This window comes from Prionailurus viverrinus, chromosome C1 (assembly GCF_022837055.1).
Source record: "Prionailurus viverrinus isolate Anna chromosome C1, UM_Priviv_1.0, whole genome shotgun sequence".
NCBI classification, from domain to species: domain Eukaryota; kingdom Metazoa; phylum Chordata; class Mammalia; order Carnivora; family Felidae; genus Prionailurus; species Prionailurus viverrinus.
The window spans coordinates 110,470,272-110,492,451 of record NC_062568.1 but is presented as its reverse complement, the minus strand read 5'-3'; the positions used below and the strand labels follow the sequence as shown (position 1 = coordinate 110,492,451).

Genomic DNA, 22,180 nt, shown 5'->3' with positions numbered 1-22,180 from the left:
AGCATGGAGGTTAAAGAACACCCTACTAACGAATGAGTGGGTCAACCAGGCAATTAGAGAAGAAATTAAAAAATATATGGAAACAAACGAAAATGAAAATACAACAATCCAAACGCTTTGGGACGCAGCAAAGGCAGTCCTGAGAGGAAAATACATTGCAATCCAGGCCTATCTCAAGAAACAAGAAAAATCCCAAATACAAAATCTAACAGCACACCTAAAGGAACTAGAAGCAGAACAGCAAAGGCAGCCTAAGCCCAGCAGAAGAAGAGAAATAATAAAGATCAGGGCAGAAATAAACAATATAGAAACTAAAAAAACTGTAGAGCAGATCAACGAAACCAAGAGTTGGTTTTTTGAAAAAATAAACAAAATTGACAAACCTCTAGCCAGGCTTCTCAAAAAGAAAAGGGAGATGACCCAAATAGATAAAATCATGAATGAAAATGGAATTATTACAACCAATCCCTCAGAGATACAAACAATTATCAGGGAATACTATGAAAAATTATATGCCAACAAACTGGACAACCTGGAAGAAATGGACAAATTCCTGAACAACCACACTCTTCCAAAACTCAATCAGGAGGAAATAGAAAGCTTGAACAGACCCATCACCAGCGAAGAAATTGAATCGGTTATCAAAAATCTCCCAACAAATAAGAGTCCAGGACCAGATGGCTTCCCAGGGGAGTTCTACCAGACGTTTAAAGCAGAGATAATACCTATCCTTCTCAAGCTATTCCAAGAAATAGAAAGGGAAGGAAAACTTCCAGACTCATTCTATGAAGCCAGTATTACTTTGATTCCTAAACCAGACAGAGACCCAGTAAAAAAAGAGAACTACAGGCCAATATCCCTGATGAATATGGATGCAAAAATTCTCAATAAGGTACTAGCAAATCGAATTCAACGGCATATAAAAAGAATTATTCACCATGATCAAGTGGGATTCATTCCTGGGATGCAGGGCTGGTTCAACATTCGCAAATCAATCAACGTGATACATCACATTAACAAAAAAAAAGAGAAGAACCATATGATCCTGTCAATCGATGCAGAAAAGGCCTTCGACAAAATCCAGCACCCTTTCTTAATAAAAACCCTTGAGAAAGTCGGGATAGAAGGAACATACTTAAAGATCATAAAAGCCATTTATGAAAAGCCCACAGCTAACATCATCCTCAACGGGGAAAAACTGAGAGCTTTTTCCCTGAGATCAGGAACACGACAAGGATGCCCACTCTCACCGCTGCTGTTTAACATAGTGCTGGAAGTTCTAGCATCAGCAATCAGACAACAAAAGGAAATCAAAGGCATCAAAATTGGCAAAGATGAAGTCAAGCTTTCGCTTTTTGCAGATGACATGATATTATACATGGAAAATCCGATAGACTCCACCAAAAGTCTGCTAGAACTGATACAGGAATTCAGCAAAGTTGCAGGATACAAAATCAATGTACAGAAATCAGTTGCATTCTTATACACTAACAATGAAGCAACAGAAAGACAAATAAAGAAACTGATCCCATTCACAATTGCACCAAGAAGCATAAAATACCTAGGAATAAATCTAACCAAAGATGTAAAGGATCTGTATGCTGAAAATTATAGAAAGCTTATGAAGGAAATTGAAGAAGATTTAAAGAAATGGAAAGACATTCCCTGCTCATGGATTGGAAAAATAAATATTGTCAAAATGTCAATACTACCCAAAGCTATCTACACATTCAATGCAATCCCAATCAAAATTGCACCAGCATTCTTCTCGAAACTAGAACAAGCAATCCTAAAATTCATATGGAACCACAAAAGGCCCCGAATAGCCAAAGGAATTTTGAAGAAGAAGACCAAAGCAGGAGGCATCACAATCCCAGACTTTAGCCTCTACTACAAAGCTGTCATCATCAAGACAGCATGGTATTGGCACCAAAACAGACACATAGACCAATGGAATAGAATAGAAACCCCAGAACTAGACCCACAAACGTATGGCCAACTCATCTTTGACAAAGCAGGAAAGAACATCCAATGGAAAAAAGACAGCCTCTTTAACAAATGGTGCTGGGAGAACTGGACAGCAACATGCAGAAGGTTGAAACTAGACCACTTTCTCACACCATTCACAAAAATAAACTCAAAATGGATAAAGGACCTAAATGTGAGACAGGAAACCATCAAAACCTTAGAGGAGAAAGCAGGAAAAGACCTCTCTGACCTCAGCCGTAGCAATCTCTTACTGGACACATCCCCAAAGGCAAGGGAATTAAAAGCAAAAGTGAATTACTGGGACCTTATGAAGATAAAAAGCTTCTGCACAGCCAAGGAAACAACCAACAAAACTAAAAGGCAACCAACGGAATGGGAAAAGATATTCGCAAATGACATATCGGACAAAGGGCTAGTATCCAAAATCTATAAAGAGCTCACCAAACTCCACACCCAAAAAACAAATAACCCAGTGAAGAAATGGGCAGAAAACATGAATAGACACTTCTCTAAAGAAGACATCCGGATGGCCAACAGGCACATGAAAAGATGTTCAGCGTCGCTCCTTATCAGGGAAATACAAATCAAAACCACACTCAGGTATCACCTCACGCCAGTCAGAGTGGCCAAAATGAACAAATCCGGAGACTATAGATGCTGGAGAGGATGTGGAGAAACGGGAACCCTCTTGCACTGTTGGTGGGAATGCAAATTGGTGCAGCCGCTCTGGAAAGCAGTGTGGAGGTTCCTCAGAAAATTAAAAATAGACCTACCCTATGACCCAGCAATAGCACTGCTAGGAATTTATCCAAGGGATACAGGAGCGCTGATGCATAGGGCCACGTGTACCCCAATGTTCATAGCAGCACTCTCAACAATAGCCAAATTATGGAAAGAGCCTAAATGTCCATCAACTGATGAATGGATAAAGAAATTGTGGTTTATATACACAATGGAATATTACGTGGCAATGAGAAAAAATGAAATATGGCCTTTCGTAGCAACGTGGATGGAACTGGAGAGTGTGATGCTAAGTGAAATAAGCCATACAGAGAAAGACAGATACCATATGGTTTCACTCTTATGTGGATCCTGAGAAACTTCACAGGAACACATGGGGGAGGGGAAGGAAAAAAAAAAAAAAGAGGTTAGAATGGGAGAGAGCCAAAGCATAAGAGACTTAAAAACTGAGAACAAACTGAGGGTTGATGGGGGGTGGGAGGGAGGAGAGGGTGGGTGATGGGTATTGAGGAGGGCACCTTTTGGGATGAGCACTGGGTGTTGTATGGAAACCAATTTGTCAATAAATTTCATAAAAAAAAAAAAAAAAAAAAAAAAGAAGTGACCTCAGTATATCATATATGCAGGAAGGAAATACCCGTAGGTTAAAATACATTAACCTTTGTTTCCTGCCTTCCCCAAGCACGACAACCAGAGGCAGTGTGTTAAGGCATTTTATTGAAAAACCAACGCATCCTGTTTGTATACATCGGTCACTCTCCATCTCCAAGTTCAATCACATGTGCTTGAGAGCAGAGTGTGTGGTATTTTTCTGGGCTCAAGGTGTAAGCTGACAGGGTGTTTAAGAACTTGTCCAGTGGACAGAGCTGGTCAGGGCATCCTTTTGGCACCTGCTCCTGGGGAAGAGACAAAACTCAGCGGGGCCACTGAGGACCCTGGCCTGCTGTTTTCAGCTGTGCCCAGAGGTCTGAGGAACTTGACCCAATGGTGTGTGCATGCACACATGTAACAGCCAGGAAGGCCCCACTAGCCGGTCAGCTTCTGGAATAGGCGCACCATGCCCTACTTGAGACAGTCACTCAAGAACTGCTTCTTGAATTGACCGAGGAGACACGGTCACATCATACCCCTGAGCTGGGAGGCGAAAGTCTGCCCTGGGCGGGGGTGGGGTGCTCCAGCGCCTGACCCGGACAGCAGCTGAGGCACCGCAGTGCAGACAGCACACTGCCTCCCAAGGACACCAGCATTAATTTTCAACACAGACTCCCAGTCAGGATGCCACATCCTGGCAGAGACACTCAGGAGGAGGGGGTCCTGTTCCTAGAAGGAGTCTGTAGCAGGCTCATGATAAGGCCCAAATCCCAGCCTGCCACCATATTTCCAGTTCTGCTCTGTCTCTGGGCCATGGCTGTGAGTCACTCTATTGGGTCCAGAGAGCTGATTGTACCAAGGCGACTCCACTGGGCCCAAGGAGGGAGCCTTGGCAGTAAACCAGGTGAGCAGGGTTGGAGGAAGGGTGCCTCGCCACCTTACCTCCCCACGGTAATAGAGCTGCACAAACCACTCCTTAGATTCCCGGTGCTGGTAGAGTTCCATGGTTAGATCAACAGCAAACGGGGGCCATTTGTGGTCAAAAATCCCCAGGATGATTAAGAGAGGCATGAGGGTCACATCGTGAGCCGCATAGAGGTACAGCTTTCTGCAAGGAGGAAACAGTTCTCTATAGGCCTTTCCCTCAGGACTCAGAAGACCAGGATGATGTCTGCCTCCTTTGACACTTATCAGTGAGCCTGATGGAAAACTGCTTTGAAGTAGATGCTGGGGGAACCCTGATGCCACTCTCATATTTTCATGAGGAGGGATCCCCACTGGGATAGCTGGCCTTCCCTTCTTGCCCACCTGCTTGCCCACCCACCCACTCACTCCTCCCCTGATGAGTTTTGAAGTAGAAACCGAGCATGGGTCACTTGGTCCTACCTCTCTTCTCCCCTTGGGACCTGCCTGCCTGTGGCAAATGTCCCTCCTGCTCTCAGTTGTGTGATGAGTGTAGTACAGCATGCTCCTCCTTGTTGGGGAGGCTTGCAGTTCGGGGGAATTAAGTTCATTTCAAAGGAATATTAATAAGCCTGTTTGGCCTTCAATATATTCTCCAAAGGGCTTTAATCAGTAAGAAAGGTGCCATTTTTATCTTTATCTGCCCACCCCCTGTATCTATCTCTTTAAAAAGATCAAGGATTTCACGTGTTGACTTTTTTTTTCTTTTAGTTTATTTCGAGAGAGAGCGCACACACATGTGTGAGCACGGGAGGGGCAGAGAAGGAGAGAGAATCCTAGACAGGCTCTGCTCTGTCAGCATGGAGCCCGTCGTGGGGCTCAAACTCAGGAACTGTGAGATCATGACCTGAGCCAAAACCAAGAGTCGGATGCTCAACAGACTGAGCCACCCAGGCGCCCCTATGTGTTGACTCTTAAACTAGAAGACTAACACTGGACCCTGTAGTATTCTACAGATACAAAGTCAAGGGGGGCAAGGTGGCCAGGGCCAGTGAGAAATGTACTGTCACTGCAGGTGCTGTGAAGGACAGGGAAGGGCACTGGTATGATCTGCTATTATAAATCTGGCCCAAAGTTCCTGAATGTTCCCATGTTACCTCACTGTCCCCTACTGTTCCCACGTTCGTGAGTTTCTAGCTATGTACAATCTCTCTAAAGAAGGCCGCCTACAACAGCGCTTCAACTGCAGTGTGTGCATAAACCCCTGGGGATCTTGTTAAAATGCAGATCCTGATTCAACAGGTCAGTCCAAATCTAGAAGCTCCCCCAGTAGCGGTGAAGCTGTTCACCTGTAGATCACACTCTGCCCAGCAAATGCCCAGGACACATCACATTCCAAATCTGTGCCCCCAGCCAGGTTCCAGGCACTACAAAGTGGCGACAGAGGTTTAGGCGCTACTTCCGACATTTAAAAACGCCTCGCGGATATCATACCCTCGGTGAAGGTGTTCCAACTAAACAGTCTATTCAGCAATTGTATCAGCATGATATCATAATTAGCTACTTTTCACACATGTTCCATTAGTAAAAAAAAAAGGAAAAATAAATTTAGGGTTCTTAATCACTAACATAAAATTTTCAAACCATGGCAGGACTGCTGCAGCAGGAAGAATGGTAACAATGTTGTGAACGTCTTTGGGACTCCTGGCCTCTTACACAACTGCCTACTGTCACTGACAGCCTGGTTCTTGCCCCCCTAGAACCTGCCCCCCAGCCCCCCAGCCCCCAGCCCTTGCAGCCAGAGGCCTCTCCTGCCCTCGGCCGCACAAAAGCCAGTTGCTGTGGCAGGTACCTGGTCTCGCCTGGTGCGGTGGCAGGGTCCGTGACTTTCCGCAGGTTGCTCTCCAGGATGTGGAGGAATGGGCCAACTGCCATCTGAAGGCTCTCCCTGCGGCAAGTAAACAACACTGAAGCTGCCGGCACACGGGGCTGCGGGCGGGTCTGCCACCAGGACCTCATGAGCCCAATCAGACGGCGGAGGAGAGAGTAACCTGCGGGATGGTGGGGGTGGGAGGGGGGCGCGTGGAGCCACCTCTGGCGTGAGGGTTCTCTGTGCACAGAGACGCCCAACAACAAAAGCGCCAGAATGTGGATCCGGTAAGAACACAACTGGAACGGCAGTGGTAACCAGGGTAAGTCAGGAAGAACCAGGCCCTCAGGGAGAAAAGAACAAGCTGGGAAGGGCAGGGCATAGTGATTTCCAGGAATTCCAGAAGGCCCTTAGAAAAGGGATAGGAAGGAACAGCATCCCAAGCTAGGCTTCCCAGATGCCAGTCCTCCTCCTTTGGAGTGTAGACCACAAGGATGTGTCAGATGTATCTGATACAACACAAAGTTCAGCGCAGGGTTGGCACGGTGGCCACGCCACTTGCCCCCTCGGGCTTGTGCCTTATGATCACAGGGTGGCTGCTGCGGCTCAAAGCCTGTCTCCCAGTGGTAAACGAAGCAGGAAGCTGAGCAGGAAGCTGTGCAGGAAGCAGCACAAAGGCTTGGTCGTGGTGCCTCTCACTTTTTATCGAAGAGGACAAAACCTCTTCCAGAAATTCCCAGAGCCCAATCTGGACAAAAGGGAACGAGGTCATCATGACTGGCTTGGAGCAATCCTTTCATGGTGACTGGGTAAATACATGACCACCCTTACGATGTGTATAATGTGTAAATAAACGGGAATGTTGAAGTAATGGATGGGGAGTAGGCAACCAATACCATATGCAACATCTACTTTCCAGAAGAAGGTACACAGGCCAAGCCAAGTTGGCTGGCACTATGAGGCCATCCAATTTGTCCTTGAGGAAACATCAGTTTTATGAAACCAGGGCTAACTGAAATGCAAAGAAGAGTCAAGGCTTATTTAAAATGCTTTACACTGGGAGAAAACAAACTACGGCCATTGGCCAAATCCACTCCACCTGCCTGTTCTATAAATAAAGTTTAACTTGGAATATAGCCATACCCACTTGTTTGCGTATCATCTATGGCTGTGTTCATGCTACATGGGCAGAAATGAGTGGCTGCAACAGATAATGTATGGGCCATAAAGTCTAAAATATTTACTAAGTGTGTGTGGGGGGGAAGCACGGGGGGACAGTGAGTGATAAGTTAGGTCTGGTGGGGCCACTTCAGGAACAGATGAGGGAAGGCTGGCTGGCACAGCTGGAGTCTTCTGGAGGCCCCGAGCAAGTACACAAGCGGACACACTGAATCTGAGCGGGAGAAAAGCAGCCAGGGGTCCTTACCCTTATGCAACAGACCCTGCAAATTCCTGAAACGTTAGCTGGATTTTGCTCACACTTCTCTTCCCCAGGACTGATCCTCTCTTTCCCATCTCCTTCTCTACCAAGTTACCTATTCTGAGTGCAAGCTGGATATTCTTAACCAACCAGAAAAAGGTGTTTTATTTTTTAATTTGGTTAAGAGAGAAACTCTCCATTCTGGTAGGCAAGAAACAGGCCTTCTAAAAACAGAGCCCTAAGTATAAGCAACACAGAAAACACAGGACTGATAATCAGAAGAGCCTAAGTCCTGGCAGCTAGCTGAGCCTAGGGGAGGCTCGCACCTACTTCATCTATTAAGCCAGGACTTGGACCCTGACAGGGAAATGACACCTACCTCATAGCGAGAACAGGAAAATGGCTTGTAAGTTGTAAACTGATGAACAAAGTCAGCAATCATTATTCTTCCATCAGCTCTCCCCACCCAAACCCTTTGAAACTTAAAGTAAATGGGGAAAAAGTCAGTGATTAAGAGAAACTCAGTCGAGAGGTGACTCCTGGTTCTGCCTAACAGTGAACAGAAGCACCAGCTCACCAGTCCCAGCTCCAGAAGTATAAGGACGCAGGGCCGAACCCACCCAACAGGCCAGCAGAACAGGGTGATTTCCACCTCAGCACATGTAGAGACATGCGCTGGCAGGTGTGAACAGGCCTGGTGAACCCTTTTCCCCACATACAGGGAGGCCTGACCGAGCGTGACTTAGTGACGGTGGCTGAAGGCTTCTCACCTGTCTTCCCTCTGCATAACGTACAAGGCCGTGTCCACAGCTCTCTGCTCGATCATCTGTGCAAATCTCCTCAGTGTGGGGCAGCTCAGGAGGCTGTGCACCTGGAAGGGCCACAGGGACAGTTTCACAAAGAAATGCTTCTCATTCGCTGAGCTCGGCAACTGACCAGCTTCCACAAAGCCTTCAGGGGCCTGTCTTCTACCTGGGAGGGCCTCAGCAGCCCCCAAAGCTACACCCCCAAGGCCCTTCTAAAGCAATTCCTAGAGATCTGGAGGCCCGGGGTGGGGGGGCGGGGAGGAAGCTGTTTTTCCTCCCTTTCTGATGGTTTCCGTCTACTCCAAAATGAAAAGCATTTGTATTTTTTTTTAAACTATAAAAATACATAAATAAAACACAGAGCAAGGAATTCGTAAATTTCCACATGGCTTTTATTTTCCCAAAATGGATTTCTAAAAAGTATGCCATGTAAACACTTTTATATAAACTCTCACCTTATAACCTTACATCTATATTACCCATAAGCACAGGGCATTTCTGCCTTCAGGGCACACTGTCGTCCGGACAAGAGAAGGAAGGGGGACCCAGGCTACACTGCACTGTTGGGTGTCTGCCTTTTGAATCTAGAGAAGGCTTTCCCATTGGGTGGTCTTCAGTATCCATTAGATAAAGAATCTATGGCTCGATACATTTGGGAAAAATAGATTTAAAGACTGATCAGCTTTCTTTACTTCTCAGATTCTTTAATATGCTGCTGTGTGTAGAGACTCTCCACAAGGTGATATAACAGAGATTCCAAATCCCTCCCTACCCATCACCCACCCTGCCCCTGCTGGCCCGGGATGTACACATTCACATCATAGGTATTCTGGGGAATGTGCCTCGAGAAACTCTGATCTAGAATTAAATGACCATGTGCCTAACCAAGTGAGGAGTCCTCCCTACATGGGCCCTATCCCTCCGCTCCCACATCCACCCCACCTGCACGTCCTCCCACAGCTGCCTCCATAAAGGGAGACCTCTGCCTCCACCTTCACCTCCACCCCACACCCCTCCGCCCACACCCCTCCCCTCCACCCACACCCCTAGGCCACACCCCTCCGCCCAAGTCTAACTCAGGAGCCAGTAGGTCCAGCTGCCTATCCCCAGCCCCCCAACCCCCAGGGCCAGAGAAGGACAGTCACCCAACCTGCTCAGCAGCCACATTGTCAAGGAGGCTGAGGAAGTCTACTCCGTCATTACTGGCAATGCCCATCCCTTCCTTCACCTTTTGCAAATCCTCGGAGATTCCTGGCTGCAAACAGGCAGCCTGCCTCCGGCCTCTGCCAAAAAATAAAAAGGAAACCCTTATATTGTATAGTAATTAACAGTTTACAAAGCGTATCTCATTCATCATTTGGGATCTCATTTAATCTTCAATAATAAGACGTTGGGGTTAGCTGGGTTTAGTCCCATCTTACACGAGTCAACTAAGGTTCTATGAATTCAAATGACTTATAAAATAAGTTAACAGGTACCAGAGCTAGAATAATAGCCTGGATTTCCAAATTCCACTCTAGCATTTTCTTCTATTATACCCAAAATGATACAACCATGGCCCTGCAGTCTGCTTGAAAACAATATTCTCTGTCTTCTGTGGAACACGTACTACATAGTCTTTGTGCAGCCCAGAAATATCTGAATGCTGAAAAGCGCCCTGAGCCCAAACCGAGCCATTCTACAGGGCAGCAAGCTGGTAAGAGTAGGGAAATCTGGGTCTTCTGCTTGCCCATGTGGATTTGCAGTTTTATGACCTGTTTCATTGCCTTCTACCTAACCTGACAGTTTCGTCGGCCCCCTCGGAGAGCCCACGATGGCCGAGAGGACAATAGTTTGTAAAGGCAAACCCAGCTCGGGCTGTTGGTACCGGTTCTCTGGCCCAGCAGGTGGCCTCCCGTAGGCTTGCTGTACCTTCCCTAGAGGCCTGCCGCTGTGAGCAAGACCTTCATTTCCCGGACAGTGATGGCAGGCCTGAGTGCAAAGAAATCCTTCCCACCACTCACCCACCAACACAGTAAGCCTGGACAGGCCCTCAGGTCAGGCAGAGTCCTGCAAGCAGAAGTGCCACGAGGCTGGCTGTCCACACCCCCCTCCACCTCTCCCTCCCCCCCACCCCCCCATTGAGCAAGAAGCCAGGGCGGTTACCTCGTTCTCTCCTGCAGGCTCCAACAGTTCTGGTAGTTGGGGTACAAGACTTCAGAGCTTGCTTCATCAGTGTGGATGACGACGGGTCCTGGAAGGAAGGTGAGAGCACAGGCAGGAAGAGGCTTCAGCTTGTCCCTCCCAGCATCCCCACCCCCTCCTTCTCTTGTCTGCTTTAGGAGACAGATCATCAAGGTCACTGTTTCAGGACAGTAACTGCCTTGAACGTGCCCTGGCCTTGCCAACAGCAGCTCTTCTATGGGCTGAGAAATGGAGAAAGCAAGGAGCAGCCTTGTTCTGTCTGGCACAACCCCTCCTATTGGGCCACATATGACTAGAGCAGGTACAGACCTGGATCAGACTTGGGCATTCTAACAAAGAATGAGCTGTCCCGGACTCCATCAGAACTAGGTGACTTTCTTGCCTCTTAAAGTCCAATCCTATAGACCAATATAGTGACTCAGCGCATGACAATCTAAGGAAAGCCACCACAAGGCCACAGATCCTGTCAGACCCCACAGCCTTGCCTAAAAGGAAAGCCAGGTTTCCAGATGAATTGCCAAGAACCACACGTTAGACCACAAATAATGTTTCTTATTATACAGTTGACCCTTGAACAACCCGGAGGTTAAGGTCACCAATCCCCCCATGCAGTCAAAGATCCATGTATAATTTTTGATTCCCCCAAAACTTAACTACTGATAGCCTACTGTTGACTGGAAGCCTTACCAATAACATAAATAGTTGACTAACCCATCTTTTGTATGTTATATGTATTACATACTGTATTTTTACAACCAAGTAAGCTAGAGAAAAGAAAATATTAAGAATAAGAGAAAATATACTTTTATAGTTCTGTACTGTACTTACAAAAAAAAAAAATTTTATGTGTAAGTGGACCCATGCGTAAGTGGACCCATGCAGTTCAAACCCATGTTCAAAGGTCAACTGTATACCTCGCAGGAGCCCGCTACTACTCAGAGCTCACAAGTACCTTTATCCCCTCCCATCAATACCCAGAGAAGGTGCTCTAACACCTTCCAAGGCTTTGCTCTGTGCCAGAGATGGCAAGGGCCTGTGGCAGCTTCCTTTGCTACACAACTCAAGACCGACCTTCTCTAAATGGCAAAGAGACAGCTGCTGTCAGCAGCTCTCCGGAATTCACTCCGATCAATACAGGGTGATTAGGTGAATCTAAGCCCCAAAGAGCTATTATTCCCAAACAAAAATGTGACAGTCAAAATTCTAGTAGCATATGGTAACTTTACTAGAATATCAAAATTCAGACACCCTTTGTCGGGCAAATGATCAGAGGCCCTCTCCAGACAGATGTGTCCTCTGAGCGGCAGAGTGTAAAGATGAAGAGTATTAGATTCTGAAGCCAGACTGCCATACTTTGAATCCCTGTTCCACCATTTACCAGCTGTGTGTTCCTGGGAAAGTCATTTAGCCTCTCTGTGCCCGAATTCTCTTATCTGTAAGTTGGGGATACTATTGCCTACGGCCCCGGATTATTACAAGAACTAAACAAGTTAGTAGATACAAAGCTACTAAAAAAGCTTTGGGACATGGTCAAATTGGAGTCCCAGGGCGTGCGGGTCCAGTGGCTCGTGGTGACACCACTTCCCTCCCTGTTGGGAATATGCCTGTAGGTCAGCCTGCCTTCAAGAAACAGCTTTCCTACTTTTGGTGTTTCAGAGGAAAGGGTATTTATTTGCCTCTTAGAAGCTGGGCAAGTGAAGAGCTCTCAGAAGGCCAGGCACTGTGGACTCTTCCAAAGCTCAGGGGCTCCTAAGGGGCAGCCCCTCTGTTTGCTCTATGTTACTCAGACACACCCTGCTTGTGCTCAGCAGCCAATTTCAGCCAGAATTAGCAGCTGTATCCAACCCCGACTAGGGTCAGGCTGGCCTCCTCTGGCCTGGAGGTTTCTATTCTTTTACATAGTTGTTGTTTGTTTGTTTGTTTTTTTTAATAAGCCTGATGGCAATTTTATATCTATTTGAGATACTACAAAAGAAGCTAAGCAAGAACCTTTGCCTTATAGCACCATTTTAGTATTTCAATATTGGTGAGGTCGTGAGGATATGAAACTCAGACTGGCAATTACATGTAAATTTCAGTCAAGTATAAATGGCAAAATGAAGGTCCCTCTGATAGTCAAAGGCCCTCAATACATAAGATCCATGAGGGAAAATAACACATGTGGTCCTTGGTGGTGAAAAGGCTGGGCACCACTAGCTGTAATCACTCACCGGTTGAACATGTTAAAACCCAAACTCAATAGACTTTCTCAGTGAGGAAAGGCTGAACAGAATACTGTTAATACCATCTGAGTCATGCTGTGGGTTAACACCAAGACCAAGCCAATGGCAGCAGGCTTGGGTCTCGGCTAAGTGTTCCTCCTGCCCTCCCTCCTTTTCAGCGGTGTCTTACCTAAGCAAAAAGCCCCAGTATTATTCACAAGACCTGGCTGGGGATGCCTTAAGTGGCCTGTGTAGACGCTTAAGAGGAGAAGTCAGGGGCCAGAGGCACATCAGAGTGGCTGACACATCACCATGGAGGTGGAGGTCAGGCCGGCAAGGCCAGCAGGAGGCCAGACAAGCGAGGGCCCACCAGAGTAGGCACGCCATGGAAGCCACGTGTGCAGGAGAAGAGAAACCGAAGGAACACGCACTAAGAAAGAGAGGCGGAAGGGCTTTGGAAGGAAGAAGAAAAAGCTCCTCAGGGACAGGGCAGACTTCTAGACTCCAAACTCAAACCTTCTTTCTGACTTTGGAAAAGCCCAGCCAGCAAACATCGGGTAGACTCCAGATTCCGATATATATTAGTGGAACGAACACTGGAAAAAAACAAAAAGGTAGAGACACTCAAAAAAGGAAGATTTGATTCTATACACTGTCTCATCCTACAGAGCAACTGGGAGGCTTTAAGATCACATGAGGGGGGCTATGGGACTGGGAGGAATCCTTTCTCTGCGGGATGGGTGCCCCAAGGGACCCAAAAGCCAATGAACGTGATCTCCACTGACCACATGTTCACAGGATGCTGTTATATAAGGGGAACTGCCCCAAACTACCTTGGGTGAGAATGGGCACCATCCTGGGGGGTCAGTACAGGTTTCCTCATGTGTAAGATCTTAAAATGGAAGCCACGTCCCTTTTACAAGTGACTCACAAGACTTCCAGTGGATTGAAGGTTGGTGAAAGAAAGGGGATGTCCTCCACATAGCTCTTCCTCAGCCTCTGTCCTAGGGCAAACATCTGCTGCATGCCCACATTAGTCAGCTGTCCAGAAAACATGCCTCCCTGGTGCGGGGCAGAAAGAGAAGCATGAAAATACCTCCCCGTCTGCTAAACTCAGCCCAGAGAAAACCATGGAAACTTTACAGGGGGCTTCCCAGGGCAGGGAGGCAACACTCACCTTGAGTACGGTCTTACGGTACTGAGAGTCAAAAGGAGAATGTGGTTTCAGGCCACCAGCTAGATTGGTGACAGTGTAATCAAACTGAGTTTGGGGCGGGGCCTCTAATAGCTGGAGATTCCACTCTGCCTGTTATGACCACAAAAAAAAACAACACATTGTTTAGAAGGTTCTTGAAACTTACAGAATTAATATCCAGCAGCACCTGAAAGACATAGCTGGGATCACAGACACTAGACTCACAACCTTCCCATGGGAAGGAAAGAAGCTTTAACTCTAGCTCCAATTAAAGGAAGAAAAGACAGTAATTTATTATTCCGGGTACCCTCAGCCCAAGCCCTGTTACTGCTCCACTAGCACTGGCTATTAAGACGCTGCTCTGGCACTAAGCCCAGACTGCAGTAAAGGGGAGAAGTCACCAGAAGGCCTGGCATGCAAATACTTGGTGAATGAATGAATAAATGAATGAATAAAAATAGTATGACCTCAGTGAGCAGACACTTGTAAGATTTTTCCAGGAATCAACCTCCAGGTTTCTATGCCTCCCCTGCCCTTAAGGGCTTTACCTAATGTCCCCTTGCCTTCCTTTCATCGAGTTTCTCAAACAAGGGGCTGCCCCTTCTTCACTTCTTCACCATCTTCCTTTTCTCCTTGCAGTCTGGCTCCTGCTCCGCTCTACTGTCACGGTTTCAAAACATTCCCAGTAGCCACAGGTCTCAGAGCTCCAACTGCCCATGAAACTCTTACACTCGCTGAGTCAGATGTGATGACTCCAATTTTAAAAACGAAAATCTTTTCTTCTTCCCATATGCCAGCTCCTCTCCCGAACACATTACGTCGCTCGCAATGATGCCACAGGTCTCCTAGGCCCCAAAACTCAAACCTCTGACTCTCCCCCACTACTCCACCAGCCGCACTAAACTCTATGGATCACTGGCTAGGAAAAAAGTCATTCCCAAAGGTCCTCCTTTTATCTGGTAAGAGTGTAAAACCTTACTACCTCAGGCAAAAGCGTGTGACTGACTCCCTTCCCTCCACCCCCACAATCCATACATAGATACAATTCCCTGCCCCCCATTAATCTTGCTAAGCCACTTTCATCATGTCAATAGTTGTTTCCTAATGTTTCAAGAGATAGGCACCTGGCATTCCAGGACTCCTACACCTCGGCCGAGCCCCTGTCCCCTGCTATAGTGTCACTGTGCCTCTCTCCTCCCGTCCCCAGATCAGACCATGCCCACTGCTTCCTCTGCATCTTCTTTCAACTTGCTTCCTGTGCTCGGAGGGACTCCTGCCCATCCAGCTTCTCTTCAAGGTCCAATGATAGCTCAAGTCTTACTTCCCTTCAGTGACTACTCTAGCTTTTAGTGCTTGTCTTCTTAAAAGTACGAGGACGGTGTTGTAGAAAACAACGTTGTGTGGCTAGAGCGTAAGTGTGGAGGACTGGGAAGAAATGGTGAAGAGAGAGCGGGAGACCTGTAGCACTTAAAATCACAAGATCATTTAACTCAGTTTCCCACTATGCGATTTCCCATTCCTTTTAAAACTAACATTTGAAAACTTACTATGTCTTGTAGCACTGTATCTATCTTGGCCCCTCCCAGAAATAGCCCAGGGGAGCACCACTCGGGGGGGACCCCAGGTTCCATTTACACAAAGGAAACCCTCTATCTTTCAAAGGGCATTGTCTTAGTCCCACCTGCAGCCAGTCCTCCAGACCTGGGCCTCTTCCCCCACTGGAGCTGCAGCAACTGACATCAGAAGACTGGGTGTTCAGAGCACAGACCTTCTTCTTACCGTCCTGTAACTATGGCTCCTCCTTCCAAAGTTTTGATCCTGTAACTTGCCTGCATAAAACCCTTCCGGGGCTCACAGCTGCATGATGGCCCCTGCCTCTCCTTCTCTCTCTTCACCATTTCTTCCCTGCCCTCCACACTTACTCTCTAGCCACACAACGTTGTTTTCTACAGCACCGTCCTCGAACTTCCTAGCTTTTCAACCTCATGTTCCTTCTACCTGGAATTTTCTTTTCCCTTTCATCTGAAAAGATTTCTGCTTATTCCGCAAGACAGCTTAAACGTTCCCAGGAGCTGTGTCAATGGCCCCATGGTCTCAAAGTAGCCTCGGTGGCTCTTTTTGGTGGCCTTTACCAAACTGTATTAGAAGAGCTCCCTTACTAGTCTGTCCTGCTTGGCAGTCCTGCTCGGAGAAGAGAGATTGGGTCATCGATTTACCCTTGCATTTTGGAAGCCCAGCAAAGGGCCCGTACACAGATGATCTGCCATACCTTGTGGAAGAAACCAAGACTGAGATAGCATGATCCTGCCTTTTCTAGGTTTTCGGGTTAGCAGAGCTAGCAAGCTAGAATGGAAAGGACGGCAGCACCAAAAACAGAAACTGTGTGCCACAAGAAACCAGATGAGGGTCACAGTAGTTCAAAGGAGAGACAGACCTCTTCTGGCTGGGGATTCAGGAAAAGTTTCATGAAGAGATGGCCTTTGAAGTGAAGACGATTTAGAAAAGCAAAGACCTGGACTTGAGAGTAAAAGGTGGGTAAGGAGAGACTGGTATTCAGAATTCCAAGAATAGGAAAGAAGCTTGAGCGAAGCAGAGATGGCCGAGAATGCCATGTAGGAAAGAAGTGGTTTGATTTGCTTCAACCTGGGACCAGTTTTGAAACTTTTTTTTTTTTAAATAACAGCCCAGTTTGTTGTTGTTAAGTTTATTTATTTATTTTGAGACAGAAAGAGAAAGAGTGAGGGAAGGGCAGAGAGAGAGAGAGAGAGAGAGAGAGATGGACAGAGAATCCCAAGCAGGCTCCACACTGTCTGTGCAGGGCCCGATGCAGAACTCAAACTCCCGAAATGCGAGATCATGACCTGAGTCGAAATCAAGAGTCAGATGGTCAGCTTACTGGGCCACCCGTGCGCCCCACAAAATTTTTAATTAGCAAATACCAAGTAGAGTTTAACTTTAGATTTCCACATACAAAGGCAAAAACTGGAGTTCCTCTAGTTGAAGCAGGAGTGGGAACACAGAGCCCTAGCCCCTCAGACCCTCTGAGGCCACAGGCTCCAGGGAATAGCTTGACAACCAGCAGCATAGATCATAACTAGAATGGGAAGTCTAGATGCAGAAGCCAACTCTCTGTGTCTGCAGAGGAGGGCCTAAGGCCCCATCTAAGGCAGTAGGAATAGAAGGGGTGGATGCAAGAGATTCGAGTCAAACCTGGCAAGTGAGTGGATAAAAGCCTTATGTGGGGGCTATGTTGGTAGGTAAATAAGGAAGGTTGAAGAAAGAAATTACGTTGGTTTTGAGCCTGGGTGCCTAAGGCGACAAGGGTAATAGAGGTCCTCCTCGACTAAAACTAAGGCCAACGCAGAAGAACAGACAAACTGAGTTCGGTTTTAAGTTTGAGGTACCTTCTTTGCGTTCCCAGGGCTCCCAGCATAGGAATCTCTTTTCTTTCTCCTTTAGCACATCTTAAAATTCTTTTACAGCCGAGGCTGAATTATCCATCCTGGTAAGGCCATTGTCTAGCACAGGCTCCGATACCAAGTCCACAGGGTCTATTCAGGCTCACTTAAGAAATCTCCTCTTATTAGCGACAATTCACCAACAGAGGATCTTTGGTGTTTCCCAAGAGATGACTCCTGGTGGTCCAGTTCATGCCAAATCTACAATGCACGTTTTCAAATTTTTAAGACTACACGATACACTAGTTCCGTACATGGTGTCTAACCGCGCCTCCCCCCCCAACACACACTCTCATTCTTGTTCCTGCTCTTCAGCTTCCGAGTTCATGGCAAAGACTAACTTTAAAATCTTACTTATTTATGCCCCATTTTTAAGAACTAACTTAAAGGAGAGGATAACAAGAGCTAAAACAGAGTAAGACAACCCATTCAAAGTAGGCAAGAAAGACAACAGCAAACAAGTATGGGGACAAAAACTGGATACGGAAATAAAGTCTCTCAAAAAGGTACACTCTAAAGACCCACGGATTTCACTGTAGGTGGGCCAAAGATTCAGCGCTAAGCTTTCTGGCTTTTATGAAGGGAGAAACTCGATCAGCTAGACAAGCTTAAAGATAAAAGCAAGCCAACTGTTCAGGAGAAGCACACCACTTCTAATGCGAACAGACAAATTCCTCCCAAGGGTCCTCATAAAGAGGATAGAGTAATATAATGAACATCTTTTCACTAGTCACAGCAACGAGTTCTGTGGGATTGTTTCTCATAGTTTTCTCAACACAGAATGATGGCATCTCACCAAAGCACATTTCTGTGAAGACAGTACTATACCGGGATTGATATGCTACATTCCAGAGGTAAAAGACAAAATCTGCATAAAAGTAAACAAAACCCTTCCAGGTGTGGATTTTAGAATAAAGCGGTGGTTTGAAACCTTGGCTGCACACTGGCATCACAAACGAAACAAAACAAAACAAAACAGCCCCATCCTGAGCTCATCACATCTGGATCTCCTGGGATGGGGCCTCAACTTTGTTAATGCTATCCAGTCCAGATAATTCTAAAGCTCCACCAGAGAAAATGTTGCCATGTCTGGATGCTCTGGGCCAGTTAAATCAGAATCTCCAGAAGGGACACCCAGGCATCAATATTTTTGAAAGCTCCCCATCGGAGTCCAAAGTCTTTCCAAGAACAAGCAGTCATGAACACTGCTCCAGAGGAATGAATGGGGCTATGGGCACATCCTTCATGCCACGCTTCCTGAATAGTGAGTGCTTCTCTTAGCTGAGCTCTGGGTAAGTATTGAGTAACAATTAGACTAACAGTACGCCTTCCAGCTGGCCTACATTACCAAATAAATAGGAACCCAAATGCCTTAATCAACAGTGGAACTGAGATAAGCTAGACTTTACTTTATAAAAACTGGAGGAACCTGCCTGAGTTGGAGGCCATCTTGCCTAGAGGTGAACTAAAGGAAATCTGAAAGCAGGGCCACACTTATCTTGTGAATATGTACTTGAGCGGAATCTCATGATCAGAAAAAAACAGCCAACCAAGTTCCAGAGCTTATATTCCCAAGCACAGCTAAAGGAAGACAAATTAAGTCAACAGCCATTCAAGCCAAATGAAAACAACTCAATAACACACCTCGTTTTAAACAATGCTGCTCTCTGAAGATTTCTGAGATAACTGAATGAAGTGACTTGTCACTTGTATTCATCCATTAACCAGTCACAAGCCTGGAAACATCTACCAAAGGCAATTTTCATTTTAGAATTGCTACCAGGTGGTCCCTTCTGACTACAGTTAGTAACAGAACCAGGAAGATTAGAAAATCCCAATAACAACCGTTATCAAACTGGACCTTGGAAAGAAAACCTGAGAGAAATCATCCAGAAACAAGTTACAGGGAGCCAAAGACACAGGCTCACAGCCTAAATGGAAAGAGGTTTGGTCCCACCCCTGGCATTTGTGCTAATCGAAGATGTTTAATGCATTGGCCTGACGTCTGGAGAATGTGAGCAGGCAGGAGGTGACGTGCCTTCCCTAACTGCAAAGGGAGGCCATGGACTCAGATGCTTCTTACTTTGTGGCTACACACACAGAAGAGAATGAAGCTGGCATTCTACCTGAGCTACAAACTGCGCCTTCCAACAGAATGGCAGAAGGTAGCCATCACACCCCCGCTAGCTCAGGAAGAAGTCCTAAAAGAATCTAAATCTTTCTCAGGCCTTAAGGGAGTATATATCCTGTATATATTAGGCCCAAGCCTAGACACTCAGACTTTAATTCTCTGCTACCACCGATAGCTTTGTCTTTAACGTGATGAGTCTTCTATCCCTATGTTACTTTCCAGCCTTTCTGTAACAAGAATAAACGAAGAAGGGGGGAGTGCACATGAGATGGGCGATGTGCAAAAGTCACAAGGAAGATTTAGTAAAAACACAAAAAGGGAGAGTAAGGGATTGAAAAAGCATCAAAAAGAAAGGAAGGAACGGTGGGGGTGGGGGGGGTGGGGGAGGAGGGAAGATGAGAAAAAAAAAATTCCAATACCAGATGGAAAGTGGTACAGCCATTCAGAAAGGCTAACTAGAAATCTGGTAGCAGAATTAAGTGCCTGCCAAAATTTGTTTATTCATGTGGGAGGTGCTTTAAAGGTTTGAGTTCATGTGTGGCCAGCTTTAAAAACCAGATTTTCAGTTGGACACTGTGAGGACACAACCCTAAGGGTTTCTGGAAAGCAATGATGATCATGAAGAGAATGCCAAATATGAGGTTTAGACATCTATTGAACTTGCTCCAACATCAGCCTGGAGGACCAATTAATGCAAAAGCACTCCACAGGTAAGTGTGACAGCTGGGGGCCTGAGGATTTCAGGCTGCCTCTTTATCTTCGCTGGGAAGCCAGTTCTTCAATTACAGGCCTGCTTGCACCAAAGGCCAGAGACCTCAACTGCCTCTCTCCAAAAATCAAATCCAGGAAGGTTAATCATTAAAAAACAAAACAAAAACAAAAACAAAAAACACCTAGGGGCTCCTGGGTGGGTCAGCCAATTGAGCTCAGGCTCTTGATATTGGCTCAGGTCATGGTCTCCCAATTTGTGAGTTGCAGCCTCCTGTGGGGCTCTGCGGCTGACAGTGCGGAGCCTGCTTGGGATGCTCTCTCCCTTTCTCCCTCTCCTGCTTACTCTCTCTCTCTCTCTCAAAATAAACAAACATTAAAAAAATAAATAAATAAATAGAAACTATTTGTGCTTTAGTCATAATTACCCTGGCCAAACCTGGTAGATTTTAAGACATTATAAACACAGGACTAGCCAATTAAAAATGTTTTCCTACCTCAAATCCCTTCCACGATAGTTTTAGAAACCCAAAATAGAAAATAAGACCCAAGATACAGCACTTATTTAAAAAAAAAAAAAAAAAGCCTTCAAGGATCTCAAATGATCTCCAGCAAACTGAAAGCCGCTGTGATACCTGTTTCCAAAGATGTTGACCACTGCTACCCGCTGTAATCCCAGTTATGGGGGTTCCTGCAACTGTTGACAACCTTCAAACAGTCACACAGAAATGCACTACACTTTCATTCTCAAGTTCACCCAAGCATCTGTTAGAAATGCAGCATCTCAGGCTCTACCCCACACACCTGCTGGATTCGAATCTTCATTTGAACAAGATCCCTAGGCGATTTCTAAGCCCTCCAAGCAGCGCAGTGCTACCAACTGTGCTACACCACTGCCATCAATCAGGGGTTACAACTAGAAGTCCCCGGGGTGCCCAACATCCGGAGGGTACGAGGAGGATGGGCGGCTAGCAGTGCCAGGCCAGCCCCTCTGCTCAAGGTACTGCAGTATTCCTCTGGTCTGGATCCAGCCGGAATCCCTCTCGATGAGGGTAAAACTCCCAAGGTGTGTGTTTCGGGGCCAGGCGCCCGGTCCGCCTGCGGTCGACCGCCCCGGTCCTTGCCCCACCAGTCCCGGCCCCGGCCGACCTCTCACCTGCTCCCGCGGGAGCGGCTTGAGAGGACTCCGCGCCCCGTGTCGGAACACGACCTGCACCATTTTCAATTCCAGCAGACTCCGGTCGACGGGACGCTGGCTAGGCGCCCCCGGGGTCTCGGCCCGGGCCACCCGCCGCTGGTGGACGCAATACGCCAGCGAAGTCAAGACGCCCACCGGGGCCCACACGCGCACGCTGAAGACACGGGTGATCATGGTGGACGCCCCTGCGGGGTGAGGCTGCACGGGGCGAATACAAACTTTCCGCCCGCGCCGCGGCTCAGCGGCCGCTTCCAGATTCCCGGGAATCCGCGGGGGCGCACATCCAGCCCGCAGCCAAGCTGCGGCCACCGCGGCGACTCGCGGCCCTGGTGGGGGGAACCCCAAGTGGGAGCGTGGCGGGAGAAGCGGAGGTGGGAGCAGCGAAGACTCCCCGGGAGTTTTAACTCGGGTAGGGGTTGGCCGCTCCCGCAGCAGACACCGCAGGGAGGTGGGGGGGGGGGGGGGGGAGGTCGGCTCCTTATCTTTCGCCCTCTAGGAAACCTTAAACTTGTAATCCCAGTTTGGCCTCCGGGGCTCCGAAGGGACGGGAACCAGCCCTGAGATCCTCGGCGGCTGAGACTCCACGAACACAGGGGACCGGATTCCACTTTTCGGTCAGCAAGCTCGCACTCTACCACTGCAACCACCCAGGGACCAGTCCCAAGTGGATCCGCGCCGAGGAGCACGGGAAAACGAGTCCCGCGGTGACGCCTCTTTGGAGGCTCTGGGTTGTGAGAACTACAACTCCCACAAGGCTGCGCGCGGCGGGCTCAGCGCTGGGAGGT

At 47.3% G+C, this 22,180-nt stretch overlaps 1 protein-coding gene and 1 long non-coding RNA gene across 5 annotated transcripts in view; one reads left to right on the top strand and one right to left on the bottom strand.

Annotated features, from left to right (window-relative positions):
• Nucleotides 1–3,427: 3,427 nt before the first annotated feature.
• Nucleotides 3,428–22,054, bottom strand: ACP6 (acid phosphatase 6, lysophosphatidic). 2 transcript variants are annotated; one of them, XM_047873134.1, is made up of 11 exons: nucleotides 21,897–22,048; nucleotides 21,354–21,593; nucleotides 13,883–14,011; nucleotides 13,637–13,767; nucleotides 13,222–13,301; nucleotides 10,466–10,553; nucleotides 9,471–9,603; nucleotides 8,285–8,385; nucleotides 6,077–6,172; nucleotides 4,264–4,429; nucleotides 3,428–3,626 (listed from the first exon to the last, which is right to left on the bottom strand). In XM_047873134.1, exons 2-11 carry the CDS (start codon nucleotides 21,567–21,569, stop codon nucleotides 3,483–3,485), a joined length of 1,284 nt encoding a protein of 427 aa, XP_047729090.1. In that variant the 5' UTR covers nucleotides 21,570–21,593; nucleotides 21,897–22,048; the 3' UTR covers nucleotides 3,428–3,482. The 2 variants fall into 2 exon arrangements, 1 of the variants encoding a protein (XP_047729090.1); XR_007155116.1 differs by having other exon boundaries at nucleotides 6,077–6,275; nucleotides 21,354–22,054.
• LOC125173689 (uncharacterized) overlaps nucleotides 22,044–22,180 on the top strand; it is a 101,285-nt gene continuing 101,148 nt past the window's right edge. For all 3 annotated transcript variants that reach the window (XR_007155120.1, XR_007155118.1, XR_007155117.1), the window contains exon 1: nucleotides 22,044–22,178. This is a non-coding gene — a long non-coding RNA (uncharacterized LOC125173689). The remainder of the gene's footprint in view (nucleotides 22,179–22,180) is intronic.